Raw genomic sequence first — 22110 nt, forward strand, 5'->3', positions numbered from 1 at the left:
CAATGCTAGATGTGGACCCAAACATTCTTAAGAGTCATGAATTTAACACTTCTAGTTTTAGTCACATTGGATTTGTAATGTTTTTACTTTCTAAATAGTTGGTAATATTTTTTATATTTTCCTTGGTCAAATAGTTATTTTGAAGAATGCATTTACATTTCCAAGTAGTTAGGGTCTTCTGTTTATATTTTTAATATATATTTTTAGTTTTATTGTATTATAGTCTATAGTAGTAACACTTTTGTATCATAGTACAAATGTGATTTGTACCATTTACATTTCTTTGAATTTTACAAAGCGTTTTTTGTTTGCTGAGTATTTTATAATTTTGTCTATTTGAGAAGATGATATAATAGGGGACAAAGTATAATATACATCAATTAATTCTACTTTATGAATAATATTTATGAGTTGACACAGAAAGTCCAAAAAAGTAAACTAACCCTTGGATAAGCAAAGCACTACTGAAGAACAATAACAAAGTAGGAGACCTCAACTCCGGATCTCAAAACACAGTAGTCAAAACAGCCTGGTACTCGTGCAACGATAGACACGCAGACCAGTGGAAGAGAACTGAGAACTCAGAAATAGGTTCATACACCTACGGTCAATTGATTTTTGGCAAGGGGCCAAAATCTATAAACTGGGGACAAGATAGTCCCTTTAACAAATGTTGCTGGCAAAGCCAGATATCCATTTGTAGAAAAATGAAACAAGATCCATACCTCACACCATACACAAAAACTACAGATGGATCAAGGACTTAAATGTAGAACCTCAAACTTTAAAGTTCATCAAAGAAAAAATAGGGGCAAATTTAGGGGCCCTAATACACAGCATTAATAGACTACCAAACATAATTGAAAATGCACAAACAGCAGAAGATAAACTAGATGACTGGGACCATCTCAAAATTAAATTCTTATGTGCAACAAGACTTTTCAAAAAGAGTAAAAAGAGAACCTACAGATTGGGAAAAAATATTTGGCAATGACATACTGGACAGGGACTAAACTCTAAAATGTATAGAAAACTCCAACACCTCAACATCAAACCGAGAAACAATCCAATTAAATAATGGGTAGAAAACATGAACATACATTTCACCAAAGAAGATACTCAGGCAGCCAACAAATATGTGAAGAAATGTTCATGATCATTAGCCATTAGAGATGCAAATAAAAACAACAATGAGATACTATCTTACCTCAGCACTAATGGCAAAGTTCAACAAGACAGAAAATAACAAATGCTGGCAAGGATGTGGAGATTGGAACTCTCATACACTGTTGGTGGGACTGTAAAATGATACAACCACTGTGGAAAATGTTATGGTGATTCCTTAAAAAGTTGGAAATAGAAATACCATTTGATCCAGCAGTCCCATTACTAAGTATATATAACCTACAGAAGTGAGAGCCAGGGGTCTTCCAGTAAGATGGAGGAATAGGCAGACAAGTGACACAGACCCTCTTCAACAAAGAAAAGAAAAACCAATTGACAGAGATACAGAACATAATCCTGGAGCCCTGAGCTTTGAAAGGAACTATACAGAAGTGAATTAGACACCAAGTGGAAAAACCTGAAGGAAAACAGTGAGTACAGAGATGGTCAGAGCTGCGGACTGTTAGCTACTCTGATGGGACCAACAGCCTGAATATTTCCAAGTGGTGTTGGGACCTGAGAATTGACCTAAAGATCAGCTTGGTCACCAAGGGCTGCAGGGACGACTGCACTGGTGGGCTTATGACTAGGAAGGGAAACAGCAAGGAGGGAGACAACCTGAGCTGTTGACTTTCTGCTGTCTGGAGGGTGCAGTCATTTTGACTGTTTATACGTGGCAGCCATTCTGGGTATTTAAAATGACCGAGGGTGCAGCCATTTTGAATGCTTATGTGGTGATCATTTTGGATATTTAAAGCGACAGAGGGTGCAGCTGTTTTGGATCTTTACAAGTGGCAACCATTTTGGATTTTAAAGTGATAGCACTCTCATTCAGATTCCAGGGACCTAAGAATAGGCTCTGTTTGCCAAGGTTGGCAGGGACCCACAAGAGGCTGACAACAGGAAAGGAGACAGGTGGTGAGTGTGTAAATGCTGTCAACTAGTGAATAGAGGAGCACAGTACCCTGCTTGTGTAGATAACATACAAACAAAACAAAGAAAATGAAAATCATGGGCAAGTCACACCAATATACAATCACCAATTAAATATAAACATAAAAACATCACAATGCTTTGGGAACAACAGAGCATCACAGTCCACACAAAGAAGCAAGATAAAGGAGGAGAAACAAGGGACCAGGATACAGACCCAAAACACATCCTGAGGAAGATGAAGCATTGGAACTCCCTGAAAAGGATCAAAAAAGAATTATATTTAGGTATTTTCAACGAATTGAGAGACAGATCAAGGAAAACACAGAGAAAACCCTAGAAGAATTTCGGAAGAAAATACAAGAATAAAATGACAAAATAAATGAAAAATTAGAAATGATACAAAATCTACACACAGAAATCCAGAAGATTAATACTAAATTTTCAGAAATAGATAAGACATTGAATGCGCAAAGGAGCAGAAATGAATCAATGGAAGACAGAATTAGGGAGACTGAAGGCAAATACCTGAACACTTCTTTGAAAAGGGATAAATCAGAAAATGAAGAAAGCCTAAGGTTCATGTGGGATACCATCAAAAGGAATAACCTACGTGTAATCAGAATTCTAGAACAGAAGAGACAAATAAAATCACAGAGAAAATTGTCCAAGATTTGTTGGAAGAGAATTTTCCTGGTATGATGAAAGATGAGAATATATCCATTCAAGAAGTCTAATGAACCCCAAACAAGATAGATCTCAAAAGAAAATCACCCAGACATATCATCATCAAACTCACCAAAACCAAAGACAAAGCAAGAATCATGAGAACAGCATGGGAAAAACAAAAAGTTACGTACAAGGGGTAACCAATAAGACTAAGCTCGGGTTTCTCGACAGAAACCATGCAGGTGAGAAGACAATGGGATGGTATATATATAAAACTCGGAAAGAGAAAAATTTCCAACCAAGAATTATATACCCAGAAAAACTGTCCCTCAAATATGATGGTAAAATTAGGACATTTCCAGATAAGCAGAAATTAAGGGAATTTGTTAAAACCAGACCAACCTTACAAGAGATGCTAAAGGGAGCCCTTTGGACAGAGAAGTGACAACAGCCAACAACAACTGACCATCAACACACATGATGATATAACCCAGAAACCAACCCAGCTATGGAAGTATCCAAAGTCAATAATTTGCTAAGTATACTTTTTATATGAACTACACTCAACACCTCAGCATCAAGCTGCCATAGCTCTGAACTGTGTCTGTAAACACTATATGTTAAGTGTTATTTTAGGTTTTATGTGTTATTTGGTATGATTTGGTAGGTTATATTTTGGTCTGGGGAGCTCTGGTAGCATAGTACCTAAGGCACTTGACAGCTAACCAGAAGGCTGGTGGTTCAAATCCACCAGCCACTCCTCAGAAGGAAGACCAGGCAATCTACTTCTGTAGTGATACTGCCTTGGAAACCCAAGGAGGGGTCGCTCTGAGTCAGGGTTGACTTGACAGCACATAACAACAACAACAGCAACAACATTTTGGTCTGGGAATGCTCAAAAATGTTTCCCATATAAATTAAGGGAGATTGCTGCTTTGCTGTATGCCACCTTGGCTTATGAAAGGCTTCACAGGAACAGTTTACTTTCAGGTAGCAGGGAAAACCTAAACAGTAAATAAAAGGTTTTCTGCAGTGCAGAAGTTAGGTACACTTATCACTTTAGTTCCCCAATGAAAAGCTACAGTCTCACCAATATCAGGAAAAATTAAAATTACAGGCTGTGGTGGGCAGAATAATAACCCCCCAATAATGTGGCAAACAACAACAATAATGTCCAAGTTCTGATCTCTAGATCCTGAGAAAATATTACCTTATAGGACAGCAGAGAATTTGCAGATATGATTAAGGATAAGGACCTTGAGATGGGTTTATGGTCCTGATTATCTGGGTGGGGTCAATGTCACAAAGGAACACGAGCGGTTCCGAGTGACGTGATGTGAAGAAGGACTTGATGAGCTGTTGTTGGCTTTGAAGACGGAAGAGGGCAACAAGTTAAGGAAGGCACCAACCTCTAGAAAATGCGAACAGCCTTCAGTTCAGAGCCAGCAAGAAATCAGGGCCTTGATCCTACATTGCCAAGGAACTAAATTCTGTCAACAACCCGAATGAATAGGAAATGGCTTCTCCCCATGTCTCCAGAAAGGAAAGCAGCCTGCTGATACCCTGATTTTAGCCTGGTGAAAACTGTACCAGACTTCTGACTAGAGAAGTATAATGTACGTCCCTCAGGCTAAGTTTGTGGTAATTTGTTATGGCAGCAACAAAATACTAATGCATAGGGCCAAAATAATTTTTAACATTTTATCTATGTCCCCACCTTGTTCTTTGACCACCCCAGCCAAGTTTATGGTGTTTATTATTATAGGATACATAGATATAGAAAATGTACATGAAAACATTTAGCATTTTTTAAATGGATAATGTGTTAAAGACTTCAAATACTATGCATAAAAACAACTCTACTGGCATTCTTAGAAATTTGCCAGAATTTCATTTTGGAGAAAGAAAGGGATTTTACAAAAGTTATTTTTCTTGCTTTACTTTTTGAATTTGGTACCTACTTCTTTCTTGTTTTAAAAACACAGGACAAATTCCAGCGGTAACAGGCAACTTCAGAGGTTGTTAACTCTTCTGAGGTTGGAAAAAGCATATCCCTGAGGCAGATCAAGAACTCACCTTCAAAGAGCTGGCTTTCACAGGGATACTCACTTATTCAGATCAATTTCATAAGTCTGCATACGAGGTTTATCTCCAGCCTTATCTGGATCCCACCGGTAGATGGCAAATTTCTTGATTCGAGGAGCTATGGCTGCAGCAGCTGTTTGGGCCCCACGGCAGACCTGAAATTTTCAGGTTCACAAGAAGGAAAAATATAAGTACTAAAAACACAAGATAAATCCTTCCATTTAGCACTATAAACTACTCAAAAAACTCACTGCTATTGAGTCGGATCTGTCTCACAGCGACCCCTCTTTGTGTTTCCCAGGCAGTATCACTACGGAAGTAGATTGCTCAATCTTCCTTCCAAGGAGTGGCTGGTGGGTCTGAACCGCCAGCCTTCTAGTTAGCAATCAAGTGCCTTAGGTACTACACCAGCAGAGCTTCTCTATAAGCAATAATACTGCATAAATCTTTACTGGGTAAATACATTACTGACACAAAATCTATTTTATCCAGTAAGAATAAGCATCTCTCACATACCAGGTATGGTGCTAGAGGCTGGTGATACAGCACTTAATAAAACAGACAAAATCTTTGCCACCATAGGACTTACTTTATAGTGAGCAAGAGAGATTAAATATTTACAATAAAGTGTGAAGAGTGATATTGATAGGTCAGCACAGGGTGCCTGGATGAACACAGTAGAGACTTACAGTTAGCAAAGGCATCGCACAGTGTAATTAAACTGAAGCTTGATGAATAGAGATTAAGGGAAAGGAGAAAGGGTTTTTTGTTTTTCTTGGTGGTGGTAGGGGGTTTAATGGCATGCTGGGGCAAGCACTGTGCATCTGTGAGGAACTAAGTGCAGCAAAAGACAGGTGGCTTCAGTATGGATAGCGTGGCAGAGGTGAGGAAGTTAGGAAGGACTTACAAGTTAAGTTTTGCTTTTAACCCTAATAGCAATGAAACAGGAGCTCTGGTGGTGTAGTGCCTAAAGTATTTGACTGCTAACCAGAATCTTGGTGGTTCATGACCACCAGCCGCTCCATGGAAGGAAGATGGGGCAATCTGTTTCCGTGAAGATTTACTGCCTCAGAAACCCAACGGGGGTTGCTAAGCTAAGAAAAATTTTAATCAGAGGAATGAAATAATAATTTTTATTTTTTGAAAAAAATCCCAATCTCACTGGTTTGATAATTCCCTGGAGAAGGATATCATGCTTGGTAAAGTAGAGGATCAATGAAAAGAGGGGAATGTCCTCAACAAGATGGATTGATACAGTGGCTACGACGATGGGCTCAGGTATAGCAAGGATTGTGGAGCTGGCACAGGCCCAGGCAGTGTTTCGTTCTGCTGTACGTAGGGTTGCTATGAGTCGGAGACAACGTGATGGCACCTAACAACAACAATGGTTTGAAGGAAGAACAGAGATCTATCAGACTTGATCTGGGGCAACCAATTAGAAACTATTTCTGTTGTCAAAATGAGATATGATGGTATCTTCAGCTGAGGCAGAAAACAAAATAGAGAATACTGTATGCAAACACAAGTTTAGGGACTGAACAGCTGAGTCCTTCTTTCTATGATGATTCTACTACATGGTCCCAGCATTTAGTTTCTGCCACTGTGCTTCACGCAGTGGGTCAAGGAATCCTGGAGTGCCACCTCAGGGGATGATGTGAGAGGGTCAGGCTCAGCTGTGGGTCTCCGCCTTGCTTAAGAACAAAGTTTTATCTCTAAATCCAAACTCAATTTTCAAAAAAAATCTTACTGTGATTTGGGTGAAAGTTTACAGAGCAAATTAATTTTCCATATAGCAATTCATATACATTTTGTTTCATGACACTGACTGCAACTCCCCACAATGTAACAGCTCTCTTCCCACTTCTTCCCCATAGTTACCTCTTCCTTATGTGCTTCCCTCCCATGCACTCCCATCTCCAGATGCAAACACTGCCCTTCTGTTCTCCCACGATTACTCGTTTCAAGGAGGGTATCTACCTGATGGAAATGTTCACCACATATGCCTGACTATTGTTTAGCTGGAAGTCACAGGAGTGAGTTCAGTTCCAGACCTGAAAGGTATCTAGGGGCCACACAGTCTCAGGGGTCTCACCACAAACTCATTTTTAAAGCCACTATTTACCAGGAACTGTGTTAAATGTTTTTCATTAATTATCCCACTGAACCATCATTTAAAAGATGAGAAAAATGAAGCTTAGAGATCATGTGATGAGCCCACAATGACAGAGCTGGTGAGTAGAGGAGTCAGGATTGGAACCCTTGTCTGCCTGGCTCCGGGCCCCATGTTCCTAACTGCTGCACTATCTTGTTTATCTGTGAATATTAATATTCTCAGGTCTCTTCTTGGTGCTGTCTTCTCTTTAATTAGGTCCTAAACTCCTTGAAGGCATGGAACTGGTTGTATTTTATATCTCCTAACATACCTTTTGGGAGCTCTGGTAGCATAGTGGCTAAGACACTTGCCTGCTAACCAGACGGCTGGCGGTTCAAACCCACCAGCCACTCCTCGGAAGGAAGGTTGGGCAATCCTACTTCCGTAGTGATACTGCCTCGGAAACCCAAGGAGGGGTCGCTATGAGTCGGGGCTGACTCGACGGCACATAACAACAACAACAACAACAACAACATACCTTTTAAGAAATTCTGGTGGTACAGTGCCTAAGGCATTTACTTGCTAACCAAAAGATTGGCTGTTCTAACCTACCAGTTGCTCTGTGGAAGGAAGACAGGTTAAGCTACTTCCATAAAGATCTACCACCTTGGAAACCCATGGGGCTCACTATGAGTCGGAATCAACTTGATGGCAGGGGGGAGCATACCTTGTCCAGGCCTCTGCACACAGCAGCTCAATCCATGGTTAGGAAAAATGGAAGAAATGAGCAAAAACTGAGCATCAGACTAACATAAGCACGTGGCTTACTTTAAATGTACCTTAGAAGGCTGAATAAACCCACTGCCATCAAGTTGATTCCAACTCAGTGACCCCCATTGGGTTTCCAAGGCTGTAAAGCTTTATAGAAGTAGACTGCCTCATCTTCCTCCTGCAGAGCAGCTGGTGGGTTTGAACTGCCGACACACAGGTTAGCAGCCAAATGGCTTACCCACTACCCACTAGAGCTCCTTAGAAGGCTGAACAGAACAACTTACAGTAAGCCATTAACAAACAAAACAAAAGCACCCTTTGCATATGGCACTAAAGAAGCTCTGGTGGTGCAGTGCCTAAGACACTTGACTGCTAACCAGAAGGTTGGCGGTTCAAACCCACTAGCCGCTCTGTGGCAGGAAGATGGGGCAATCTACTTCTGTAAAGATTTGCTACCTTGGAAACCCAGCGGGGGTTGCTATGAGTTGGAATTGACTCAATGGCAGTGGGCTTGGTTTTGGTGTTTTATGTGGCATTTACTTATGGTAAGGCAGCAGCTAAGCTGCCCCACACTAGAGTCCTTGAAGCCCTCTCTCACTTAAACAGCAGAAACAAAGCATAGACCACACCAAGTGCTTCTACTACAGGGATAGAGAGAGGATTCCTGTTCATCAGTCCAAATAGTAATTATATTTGTATACAGATAAATTCAGACTGTATTCCAAGCCAGCTAATTGTCTTTATAAACTGTTAAAGAAAATAAAAACTCTGAAGGTTAACTGACTTATTACAAGAAACGTCACAGTAAGAAGTACCCACAATTAATGAAGCTGAAAACACAAATATTAGTGAGTGCCTGGGTACTGCAAGTGTTAAGGAGTTTGGCTGCTAACCAAAGGGTTGGAAGATTGAATCCACCCAGAGGCACCATGGAAGAAAGGCCTGGTGGTCTACTGATAATCCAGCCATGGAAAACTCTATGGAGCAGTTTTCCTCTGACACACATGGAGTCACCATGAGTAGGACTCCACTACACAGCAACTTTAAACAAAACAATCAGTACAGTGAAGAAATGAAAGTGAAGGTGATGATTAAAGCTGTTTGCCCAGGCACAAGCTCAATAAGATAATCAACAAAAGGAAAGCCATTTCACAAACGTGTTTCTCACTGTTAGTTACTGTCCGCTCTGACTCAAGATGCAGGACATTTTACAAAATGGGAAACAGGTGGCTAATGCCCCCTTGTGGTATTTAATAGGAAATGAAGTGAAACCAGGAACCCCTAGCAGCCACTAATCTGTCCCTCATTTCCATAACTTTATCATTTCAAGAACGTTGCATAAATGGAATCATCTGGTATGTAATCTTTTGGCTTTTTTTTCCTTCAAGTTTTTATTGTGATTTGAGTGAAAGTTCACAGAGCAGATTAGTTTTCCATTCAACAATCCATACACATTTTGTTTCATGACATTGATTGCAATCTTGTTATTGGTTTTTTCATTCAGCATAATTCCCTGGAGATTCATTCAAGTTGCTGGGTGTATCAACAGTTCGTTCCTTTTTATTGCTGTGTAGTGTTTCATGGTATGGATGTAATAGTCTGTTAACTATTCACTTACTGAAGGATCTGGGTTGTTTTCAGTTTTAGGCTGTTATGGATAAAGTGACTATAAACGTTCATGTACAGGTTTCTGTGTTAATATAAACTTTCAAGTCTCTGGGATAAATGCCCAAGAGTGCAGACGCTGCACTGGATAGCAGCTGCATGTAATTTTTAAAGAAACTGCCAACTGTTTTCCAGAGCTGGTGGCCACTGTGCCTGGGACAGGTGGCAGGCATAGAGGGCAAAATGTCTTTTAAAAAATGTTTTTTTACCTAAACATTAATACAACTTGGACTTTAAACAGAATCTGTGCTTTGGTGTTCCTGGCCAAAATTCTCTGGTTCAAAAGTCTGATCCAGTGGTCCCGTCTGTGCTCAGCATCCAGATCTACAAGCTCAGTGTCACTCCTACAAAGGCCTGTCAAAGGTGACTATGGCTACCTGCAGCAGGTCCTCACTTCAACACTTCCTTCCAGTACTTAAATATCTGTATCATGTCTGGTCTACAAAGAAACTTGACCATGCATATCTTTCCCACAGAAGTTAGGACTGTTTAAAAATCATAAAGGAAAAGTCTTATCATGTGAATGTAAAACAAAAGCCATGTTGGGATGCATTACTGAATATGATAAAGGCATTATCAGTCTTCCTCTCCCAAAAACAATTCAATTAAATTCACTTTTGAGTTAACAATATATGTTACATGATATTGGGTGGCTTGAGAGGAAGTTAACAAGAATGAAGAGAGAATATCCTGAAATCAAAATGACCAGAGGTCATGGTTTAAAAGTGATGAAGTTTTGCTCATGTTGAGGGCTACACAGAGTAAAGAAATCTAAAAATCAGTTACATAGGTGTTCTGGGAGAACTAAAAGTGGTAATAGTAACAGCTTCCATTCATTGAGCCCTCATTATGTGCCAGACACTGTGCTAAATTATCTCTACTCTTCATGTTTCCACAAGGAAAGCTGATTACTCTCAGTTAAAAGATGAGAATAAGAGCATAAAACAAAAGAGCCAGGATTCCAACACAGGTCTTGTGGTTCCAAAACCCAACCATTTAGACACCACTGCAGCAGAGAAAATGCAAACATAAAACAGAACAGCACACAACGATCATTCCTTTCCCAAAGTGATCCAAGGAACAACAGAAACTTACTTTACTCATTAATCCAGCAGGATCTTAGGCAACAGCAGGCCTAGATATACATATATTTTTAAATGTATTTCATTGAAATTATGTACAATGAAATACACAAAACTAAAGTGACATGGGTCAATGCATCTTTTTTTTTTTTTTTCTCCATTCCCCCCTGGCAACCAACAAAGAAAGTTTCCCTCCATATATAAACCTTTCCTTGATTTTTTACAATAATGGACTAATATAGTATTTTTTCTTCCGTGACTGACTTATTTCACTCAGCATAATGTCCTCCAAGGTCATCCATGTTATATAGTGTTTTGCAGATTCTACATTATTCTTTAGTGTTGCATACTATTCCATAGTGTATGTACCAGAGTTTGGTTATCTATTCTTCTGTTGATGGGCACATAGGTTGTTTCCATCTTTTTGCTATTGTAAATAGTGCTGCAATGAACATCGGTGTGCATATATCTGTTCTTCTCCTGGCTCTCACTTCTTTAGGATATATAGCAAGTAATGGGATTGCTGGGTCAAATGGCATTTCTAATTCCAGCTTTTTAAGGAATCATCATACTGCTTTCCACAGTGGTTTTATCATTTGACAGTCCCATCAGCAGTGCATTAGAGTCCCAAACTCTCTGCATCCTTACCAGCATTTGTTATTTTTTGTCCTGTTGAACTTTGTCATTAGTGCTGGGGTGAGATGTTATCTCATTGTTTTGATTTGCATCTCTTTGATGGCTAATGATCATGACCATTTTTTCAGGTACTTGGTGGCCGCCTGAATATCCTCTTTGGTGAAATGTCTATTCATGTCTTCTGCCCATTTTTGAATTGGATTGTTAATCTTTTTGTTGCTGAGATATTGGAGTTTTCTATAAATTTTAGAGGTAAGTCCCCTGTCAGATATGTCGTTGCCGAATATTTTTTCCTAATCTATAGGTTGTCTTTATACTCTTTTGGCAGTGTAATTATTGACAAGTATGAATTTGTTGCTGTCATTTTGTTATGTGCTTTTTCATGGTGTTGCTGATTTCTAGTTCCATATAATTTTCTATGCTGAGCTTGTTTTGTTTATGAATCATATTATCACATTTTTTGTTGGTATTGTTTCAGTATTTGCTAAATATTTGTGCTAGTCTTTTTTTTTATTTTGATGTGAAGGTTTATAATTTTTCTTTGAGGTTACCCTGTGATTTAAAATTTTCTACCCAAGTTTAGAACAGTCTGTTCTATCTTGCAGTTGTCTTGACTTCCCTACCATTTAGAAGTTCTGTAACTACACAATTTTTTCCCTCTTTTTGGTTTGTAGTTGTCCTCATTTGTCAATTGATGTCTCTGGTTCCCTGTTTACAATCTTGTAAGCTTATTTACTTTGGATACCTCCATAACTGGGTTGGTTTCTGGGTTACATCATCATGCGTGTTAATGGTCAGTTGTTGTTTGCTATTGTTGGTTCTCTGTCCAAAGGGCTCCTTTTAATTGTCTTTTCTACGGTTGGTCTGGTTTTAACAAACTACTTTAATTTCTGTTTATCTGGAAATGTCCTAATTTCATCATCATATTTGAGGGACAATTTTGCTGGGCATATAATCCTTGGTTGGAATTTTCTTTCAGGGTTTTGTATATACCATTCCACTGTCTTCTTACCTGCATGGTTTCTGCTGAGAAATGCAAGCTTAGTCTTACTGGATGCCCTTTGTAGATAACTTTTTGTTTCACCTGTGCTGCTTTCTTTCTTTGTCTTTGGTTTTGATGAGTTTGATGATATGTCTTGGTGATTTTCTTGGGGTCTATCCTGTTGGGGGTTTGTTGCACTTCTTGAATGGATATAGTCTCATCTTTCTTCATACCAGGAAAATACTCTTCCAACCAATCTTTGACAATTTTCCCTGTGGTTTCTGACTCTTCCTGTTCTGGAATTCCGATGACACGTAGGTTATTCCTTTTGATGGTATCTCACATGAACCTCAGGCTTTCTTCATTTTGTTTTGATCTTTTTTTTCTTTCTTTCCAAAGAAGTATTGAGGTATTTGCCTTCAATCTCACTAGTTCTGTCTTGCATTGATTCCATTCTACTCCTTTGCCCATTCAATGTGTTATCTATTTCTGAAAATTTAGTATTACTCTTCTGGATTTCTATCTGTAGATTTTGTATCATTTCTAATTTTTCATTTATTCTGTCATTTTCTTCTTGTATTGTCTTTCAAAATTGTTCTAGGGTTTCTCTGTTTTCCTCAATTCTATCAGTGTTTTCCTTGATCTGTCTCTCAATCTGCTGAAGGTACCTACATATAATTCTTTTGAATTCTTAACAGGGAGTTCCAATGCTGCTTCTTCCTCAGGTATGTGTTCTGGGTCTGTATCCTGGTCTCTTGTTTCTACTGCTTTACCTTGCTTCTTTTTGAGGACTGTGATGCTCTGTTGTCTCTGAGACATTGTGCCGTTTTTGTGTTTATATTTAATTGGTGCTTGTATGCTGGAGTGACTTGCCCACGATTTTTGTTTTCTTTGCATATTATCTACGTAAGCAAGGTACTGTGGACCTGTAATCACTAGTTGACAGCACTTATACACTCACCACCTACCTCCTTTGCCATTGTCAGCCTCCTGTATGCTCCTGCCATCCTTGGCAAGCAAAGCCTATTCTTAAGTCCCTGGAATGTGAATGAAAATGCTGCCACTGTAAATATCCAAAATGGCCACCACTTATAAACCTTCAAAATGGCTGTGCTGTCAGTCACTTTAAATATCCAAAATGGCTGCTGCTTGTAAACTATCAAAATGGCTGCACCTTCCAGACAGCCAAAGTCCACAGCTCAGATTGTCTCTCTCCTTGCTGTTTCCCTTTCTAGTCACAGCCCATCAGTGCAGTTGTCCCTGCAGCCCTAGGCGATGAGGGTTGATCCTTAGGTCAATTCTCAGGTCCCAACACCCCTTGGAAATATTCAGGCTGTTGGCTGCCATCAGAGTAGCTGACAGTCCACAGCTCCATCCATCTCCATTCTGTTTTCATTCAGGTTTTTCCACTAGTTGGAGTCTAATCCACTTCTGCATAGTTCCTTTCAAAGCTCTGGACTCTAGGGTTATCTTCTATATCTCTGCAATTGGTTTCTCTTTTCTTTGTTGAAGAAGGTCTGTGTAGGTTATCTGCCTAGTTCTTCATCTTACCAGAAGTCCCCTAGATATGTCTAGATATGCTATCATACATTCCTTTACTTGTTTAATAAATCATTGTGGAGTGCCTACTACATTCTAGGGATTGTTCTAGGCCCTGTCAAGTACAAATAAGACAAATATTCCAACCCTCAAGGAGTTTATACTGTAATTGTGAGAGAGACACAAATAAAATCTATAGTAAGTCAGGTAGTGATAAGTGCAATGGACAAGGAAAAAAAAAAGACGGATGGGGTCCCAACAATGGGGATGCTAGAGTCCTAAATGGGGTGGCCAGTGAATACGTCACTAAAAATGGAAGAGTTAAGCAAAGCCCTGAAGCAGGTAAAGACTCTATTTCCCCAACCCCCTCCCCCTGGTAACCACTAATCTTTTCACTCCATTGTTGTTGTTGTTGTTATGTGCCGTCGAGTCGGCCCTGACTCATAGCGACCCCTCCTTGGGTTTCCGAGGCAGTATCACTACGGAAGTAGGATTGCCCAACCTTCCTTCCGAGGAGTGGCTGGTGGGTTTGAACCGCCAGCCTTCTGGTTAGCAGTCAAGTGCTTTTAGCCACTATGCTACCAGAGCTCCTTTTCACTCCATAGATTTGCCTATTCTAGATGTTTCAAGCAAGTGAGATCATATAATTATCTGTTCCTTTGTTTCTGACTTATTTCACTGAGCATGTTTTCAAGGTTCATCCATGGGGTGGTATGCATTAGAACTTCATTCCTCTTTTTGAGTACAGACCACTTTTTGTTTATCTATTCATCTGTTGATGGACACTAGGGCTGTTGTTTCTACCTTTTGGCTATTATGAATAGTGCTGCAATGAACACAAGTGTACATGTGTCTATTTGAGCTGCTGATTTCAATTCTTTTGGGTAAATATCTAGGCATGGAATTGCTGGGTCATATATATTTGACATTTTTAAGAACTGTTAAGTTATTTTTCACAGCAGCCGCACTATTTTACATTTTACTAGCAATGGACGAGTATTCCGGTTTCTTCATACCCTTGCCCAACACTTGGTGTGGTAAGTTTGTGTGTCACCTTGGCGAGGCCTGGTTGAGTGGCTGGGCAGCTGGATGTAGTTATTCCCCATGGTGAGATTGGTAATTAATTCCATGGTAGAATGTACTGTAGCAGCTGAGTAGCTGTTTTAGGGATGTGGTCTGCTTCCTGTATATAAGCAGTAGCTATGGGAATGGTCTCCAGCTCATGGCACGCTTGAACCCTACACATAGCTGAGTTGTTCAGCAGCCTGCCATGCTCTGCCAACCTTGTGACTTTCAATGGACTTGAATTAATGGCCTGCCCTGTGGTTTCATAACATCAGGACTGTGCCTTTTTACTTGTCAACTTTGGCCTTGTCAGCTTCAGCACCCAGCAGCTGTCTCAAGTGAAGAAAAGCCTCCAGCTTCAGTGGGTTGGAGCAGGAGGCAGAGCTGAGGCCCAAGGTTGAACAGCTTTCACCCAGCCCCTAGAGGCTGGTACTTTGGACTCAGACTTAAAGCCCCCAAACTGTGAGAGAATAAACTCCTGTTTGTTCAAGCCATCCCATTTGTGGTATATTCCTGTTAGAGCGGCACTTGTTGTTATTTGCCACCGAGTCAGACCTGACTCATAGCGACCCCTCCTTGGGTTTCCGAGGCAGTATCACTACAGAAGTAGATACGTAACCAAAAACACTTGGGATACTCTTTTATTTTTTTAATAATAGTCATCTTAGTGGGTATGACCCCCAAGGAGCTGCTATGATGGGCTCAAGCACAGCAACGATTGTGAGGATGGTGCAGGACCAGGCAGTTTTGTTCTCTTGCATATGGGTTGCTATGAGTTGGAACTGACTTGACAGCATCTAACAACAAGAAGTAGGTGTGAAGTGGTACTGCATGGATATGTTTTTCTAAGACAGGAGAAATTACGACATGCTTGAGGGCTGAGGATATTGATCCAACAGAGAAGGGAAAACTAGTAAGGCAGAGGAAGAGGACAAGCACTGTAGAGGTACCCTTCAGTAGTGAGGAAGGCCAGGATCTAGTGTATAGGTGAAAAGATGGGAACATTGCTAGTTCTCTCCAGTAACAGGAAGGAAAAGAGGGCATATGAGTAGAGGCAGGCAGATGGGAAATAATTTGTGTTTTTTTTTTTTCCCCCTTGTTGCTTGCTCAGCAATTTATACCATAAGCCCATGGTGAAGGAGGGTTATATAAAAGCTTGTCTATTTCAACCTACAGTACTAATGAGTATTCAGGGCAGACAGCACATTTCCAGGAAATCTTGGATTTAATATCATAGTTTCTAATTGAAGGAAGGAAGCAAGATCACTAACAACTGGACTGAACTGGACTACAGAGGATGAGAAGAGTAGACTCTGGGTCATGCTGTAGGCTGGTGGTGTTCCTCCAGGAAATCTTTCTTAGGGAGCAGGCCTGGCGCTAGACAGAACAGATACAGATTTGGAGGCAGGAGAGGAAGGCGAGGACAAGTGAGGAAGGCAAGGGGTTCTGTATGAAGATAAGCCTGCCTAATATAGGAAGTGCAGGCTTGTTTCTGAAATGTGTGAGTGACATTGTATAATATTCAGAACTCAAGTTCTGGAGCATGAGAAACCTGAGTTCAAATCCAGACTCAACAAATTAATAGTTGTGTGACCTCTGGCAAATCACTTAACCTTTCTGATTCGATATGGTTTGTAAATGTGTGGGGGATATTAATATCTCCCTCATAACGCTAGCAGTCTTATGATTAGCTCCTAGCATAGCTTAGAAAATAATTTCTGCTTTTCAATACTGGCAAAATCATTTATTTTTGTATTATTCTGATTGGCAGATTGGTATCCCAAGCCCTGCCAGTGCTAGGAGTAAGGAGATACACAACTGTAAACAGGTGGTCCTTGCCTTGAAGGAGTGGCTAGATGAATAATAAATAAGGCAACAGAAACAACAGTTAATGTATTACAGTAAAACATTTAAAGACAGAATTGTGGTTCAGACTATATACATAAAAGGAATCCAGAATAAATCCTACTGTGCTCTAGTGTCTTAGGACACAGCTAATACACCAAGCTTATTATTGGTTTCTTCTGAGGTGGCTTTTCTGGGTCTGAACGGACACTCCTATTTGAGGAGGCTCTGAAACAGCCTAGTCAGGAATTATAACACTGACCTACTGGGGTGCAATGAATTACTTGGTATGTTTTTTTCTAGCCATACCATTGTAACTTCCACTGGATTTCTGGGTGGTTCCATGCAAATAAGATATGTAGAATTCTGATGTTGGGATTGGTTAGTTTTGTCACTCTGCCAGGCTTAAAATGAGCCTTCCTAGAGACAGAGACAGGAGCTCTGGTGGTGTAGTACCTGAGGCATTTGACTGCCAACTGGAAATTTGGTGGTTCAAATCCACAAGCCACTCTGCAGAAGGAAGACTGGGCAATATAGTTCTGTATACTGTATATTGTAGATTTACCATGTTGGAAACCCAAAGGGGGTTGCTATGATCAGAATCAATCGATGGCTGTGAATTTTTTTTGTTTTATTTTGGTTAGAGACAGAGAAGTGGCTATTGCTGCTGTCAAGAGAGCAGAGCTAGAGGTGAAGTAGAGTGCATCCTTGGACCCAAGATCCCTGCACTGGACCTCCTTGGCAGAGAAAGACATCTGGCAGAGAAAAGGTCTCAGAGGAACCAAGACGCACAACTCAGAGCAGTAGGTTACCTGGCCCACAGAGCGAGAAAGCCAAGTGCCCTTTGGCAGAAGCCTTGCTGATGGAGTGGGGTGCACCTAGGTGTACCTATCAGCAGAACTAAAAGAGCTTTGTAACACTTGCCCAAGGAGGGCAAAGGCCAGGCCAAGGGTCATAAAGGTATGTCTGAGGCAGAGCAGAGAGGAGACAATTGAAAAATTGTATTCTGAGCATGTTCCTGAACCTGAATTGTAGCCTACTACTTCCCTAATAAATCCCATGGTCATGAGTATTGTCTGTGAGTTCTGTGTGGCCATCACAACGAACTATCGAACCCAGAAGAGAAGTAGTGAGTGCCGTGGGAGGTATGGTTGGTGTCAGGATTGGTAAAAGGCTGGAGGGTGGTGGCATGTCTGGCCTCATAGGAATAAGCTGTGGGCTGCTGATGGTGATTCTGTCTTCCTCTTGTGAGGTTAGAGGAGGTCAGAAGATGCTGACCCTGTGCCCTTTTTGCACCTATGATACAAGCTTTCTTCATACTTCATTCTTGAAGAGGGGCCTGAGCTTTAGGACTCACTCTCATTGGTAGGGCTCTTACAAAGCAACTGTTTGTTCAGCATCTATAAAAGGAGTTGGTAAACAAGGAGGCTGTCGTTCGAACAGAACAAGGGGACACTACATGGTTTAAAATCAAGAAGGGAGTGCGTCAGGGTTGTATTCTTTCTCCACACTTATTCAATCTATATGCTGAGCAAATAATCTGAGAAGCTGGACTATATGAAGAAAAACGTGGTATCAGGATTGGAGGAAGAATCATTAACAATCTGAGATATGCAGACGATACAACTCTGCTTGCTGAAAGTGAGGATGACTTAAGGCACCTACTGATGAAGGTTGAAGAATGCAGTCTGCAGTATGGATTACATCTCAACATAAAGAAAACAAAAATCCTCACAACTGGACCAATGAGCAGCATCACAATCAATGGAGAGAAGATTGAGGTTGTCAAGGAATTCACATTGCTTGGTTCTACAATCGATGCCAACGGAAGCAGCAGTCAGGACATTAGACGACGTGTAGCATTGGGAAAGTCAACTGCGAAGGAACTGTTTCAAGTGCTGAGGAGCAAGGATATCTCCTTGAGGACTAAGGTGCGCCTGACACAAGCCATGATATTTCCAATCACCTTGTATGCATGTGAGAGCTGGACAATGAATAGGGAAGACCGAAGAAGAGTTGATGCTTTTGAGTTGTGGTGCTGGCGAAGAATGCTGAAAGTACCATGGACTGCTAAAAGAACTAACAGATCTGTCCTGGAGGAAGTGCAGCCAGAATGCTCCTTGGAAGCAAGAATGGCCAGACTTCGTCTCACCTATTTTGGTCATGTTGTAAGAAGGGACCATTCCCTGGAGAAGGATGTCATGCTTGGTAGGGTGGAGGGTCGACGAAAGAGGGGGAGGCCTTCAACAAGATGGATTGATACAGTGGCTGCGATGATGGGCTCGAGTATAGCAGGGATTGTGGGGCTGGTGCGGGATCGGGCAGTGTTTCGTTCTGCTGTGCATGGGGTCGCTATGAGTCGGAAACGACTCGACGGCACTTAACAACAACAACAAAAAACAAGGTCACTCAAACCAAAACCAAACTCACTGCCATCCAGTGGATTCCAACTCATAGCGACCCCCACTGGGTTTCTAAGATTGTAAATCCTTATGGAAGCAGACTGCCTCATCTTTCTTTCATGGATCAGCTGGTGGGTTCAAACCACCAACCTTCTGGTTAGCAGTCAAATGTCTTAACCACTGCACCACCAGGGATGCTTAAACAAGGTCACTATCAATCATTGATTTTTTTCTCCCATTTTATTGTGCTTTGCTTTCTTGAACTTTGTAGATACTGTGTTCTACAAATTGAAGTTTTTTTAAAACTGTGATTTAACCACTATGCCACCAGAACTACTTGTGCAGCCACAGCAAGCACTTAAGATACAAATCTCATTTAAGTGTAAGAGACAAATCTGTCTTGGAAGAAGTACAGCCAGAATGACCCTGAGAGCTGAGGATGATGAGACTTTGTCTCGCTTTGTTTGCACATGTTATCAGGAGGTTTCAATCCCTAGAGAAAGACATCATGCTTGGTTAAGCAGGTCAGTAAAAAAGGAAGAACCTCAAGAGATGGACTGACACAATGGGGTCAAACACAGCAGTGACTGTGGGGACGGCACAGGACCAGAGAATGTTTCATTCTGTTGTACACAGGGTCACTGGGAGCTGAAACCAACTCGATGGCACCTAACACAACAGTAAGTTCAGGGAGAAGGGAACTAGTATTTCTTCTATGCCTAACACATGTTAGGATCTATGTTAGGAGTTTTTCAGGTATTGTGTTTAAAAGAACTAAGTTTAAGCCCTAGATTTACCAACTGTTGAGTGTGGTATTTTGAGCAAGTAAAAATATATCTTTCTGGAGCTTCAGTTTTTGAATCTTTAAAGAGGTAAGGATTCCTGTTTGCCCACCAATGGGTTGCTGAGGAGCTCAGAAGAAGAAATTCAAAAGGCATCTGTAAATCCTTAGTCTCTTATTAGGGAGCCCTAGTGGTACAGCAAGGAGCTCTGGTGGTTTAGTGGATAATGCACTTGACTGCTGTCAGGTCAGCAGTTCAAACCCACCAGCTGCTTCATGGAAGGAAGACAGGGTGATCTACTTCTGTAATGATTTACAGCCTTGGAAACCCAATGGGGGTTGCTATGAGTTGGAAACAACTTACAGCAAATGAGTTTGCTTTTTTTTTGGGGGGGGGGGAGTGGTGCAGTGGTTAAGTGCTCATTTACTAACTGTAAGGTCAGTGGTTTGAACCCACCAGCTACTCTGCAGGAGAAATATGTGACAGTTTGCTTCCATAAAGATTTACAGCCTTGGAAACTCTATGGGGCAATTCCACTCTATCCTTAGGGTCGTTTTGAGTTGGACTCAGTAGCAATGAATTTGTTTCCTTTGGGGTCTTAGTCCCTTATTAAGGAGCCCTGGTGGCACAGTGGTTAAGTGCTAGGCTGCTAACCAAAAAATCAGTGTTCAAACACATAGCTGCTCTGCAGAGAAAAGATGGTAGTCTGTTTCTGTAAAGATTTATAGCTCAGGAAACCCTATGGGACATTCTATCCTGTCCTATAGGGTCACTATGAATAAGAACTGACTTGATGGCATGGGTCTTTTTTCCTTCCCCTTCTTAGTCCATCATGAAATGGTAATTTTCTTTCCCCTTCTAAGTGAGAAGGAAGCAGACAGAAGTGTGTAGTTCCCTGACAATACAAACCAAAAAACAAAACTCACTGCCATCGAATTGATTCCGACTCATAGTGACCCCTTTTGGGTTTCCGAGGCAGTAAATATTTAAGGAAGCAGATTGCCCAGTCTTCCTTCCGCAGAGTTGCTGGTGGGTTTGAACCAGCAACCTTCTGGTTAGCAGTCAAATGTCTTAGGCACTATGCCATTGGAGCTCCTTTGACAACACAAGGATCTCAGAAAATTGATGACTGCACACTGAATTGTGGATGAGAACAGCACCAAGTTCTGTACTTACGTGATCCCCTGACAATTCTATGACATTGGTATTATTATAACCTTTTACAGAAAGAACTGCTAACCAGTAGGTGGCCGGTGCTCGGCAGAAGAAAGATGAGGCAGTCTGCTTCAGTAATGATTTATAGCCTCGGAAACCCTTTGGGACAGTTTACTCTGTCCTACAGGGTCTCTATGAGTTGTAATCGACTCCACGGCAGTGGGTTTGGTTTTACAGACAAGGGCACTGAGAGGATTGTTGTTGTTGTTATTTGCCGTCGAGTCGGCCCCGACTCATAGCGACCCCTCCTTGGGTTTCCGAGGCAGTACCACTACGGAAGTAGGATTGCCCAACCTTCCTTCCGAGGAGTGGCTGGTGGGTTTGAACCGCCAGCCTTCTGGTTAGCAGTCAAGTGCCTTAGGCATTACGCTACCACAGCTCCTACTGAGAGGATAGTACTGTAATTTTGGGTGACACTGGTTGAAGGAACCCAGTCTTGCCTGCAGCCCTATACAGGGGGAGAGGTCTGGATCCTTCAGGGGCTAGAGGGATTTTCTTCCGTCTCTCCCTTCCCATGCCCTGTCCCCAGCAATTCACCCGTCCTTTCCCTACCAATCCCGATCCAATTCCTCTTTACTGAGTCCTCAACCTTGCATCCTGGAGGCATGAACTAACTTCCCAGTTCTTATCCCTCACACTCCTGCAGGTCTTCCTTTTCCACAGTGGCAGGAAAAGGGCCCGGAACGCAAACGGTTGGACTCAAATTCTAGTTTCAACAGTCACTCATCTGCCATTTGACCTTGGGCAATTCAAATCCTATCTTTGAACTTTTTAAAAAAAATTCCTAAGACATCGCCTACGCCTGACCAACTAACGGGCGCCTGCGAGGCACAGAAGCGTAAGAGATCAGGATGTTCCAGGTCAAAACCGAATCACGGTGCGTACGTAGGGGGTCTTTCCTTTCCTGAGGCCTTGTCCTGTGCCCCTCAGCTTCAGTTTCTCCAGTTACCCCGCAGCTCCAAGCAATCTCCGTGACCTTCAAACCTCCCCTCTCCCCCAGGTCCCAGGACTAACCAGCAGGCAGGTTCCGCCAAGAGTCTTGGCCGGGAACCCACGCCTCAAGGAGACTCCAACCACGGCTGCCATCTTGGCTCCTGACGTCGAGCCCCACCCCTTAACTCTGAGGTCGTTGTTCGCCCGCGTCCCGCCGAACACCGCGGCGCCGAGCCAGCGTACTCCCAGG

The 22110-nt window shown here is 41.6% G+C and overlaps 1 protein-coding gene across 1 annotated transcript in view; it reads right to left on the reverse strand.

Moving 5' to 3' along the window:
* Positions 1-22013, reverse strand: part of SDHB (succinate dehydrogenase complex iron sulfur subunit B) — a 36628-nt gene extending 14615 nt beyond the window's left edge. The window contains exons 1-2 of the mRNA XM_007935625.2: positions 21942-22013; positions 4876-5006 (exon numbers count right to left, since the gene is read on the reverse strand). Coding sequence (XP_007933816.1) covers positions 4876-5006; positions 21942-22013 — 203 coding nt within the window. The remainder of the gene's footprint in view (positions 1-4875; positions 5007-21941) is intronic.
* Between the last annotated feature and the right edge of the window lie 97 nt (positions 22014-22110).

The sequence above is a fragment of the Orycteropus afer genome, unplaced genomic scaffold (genome assembly GCF_000298275.1).
Source record: "Orycteropus afer afer isolate SDZICR_OR568_19922 unplaced genomic scaffold, OryAfe1.0 scaffold00031, whole genome shotgun sequence".
NCBI classification, from domain to species: Eukaryota; Metazoa; Chordata; class Mammalia; order Tubulidentata; family Orycteropodidae; genus Orycteropus; species Orycteropus afer.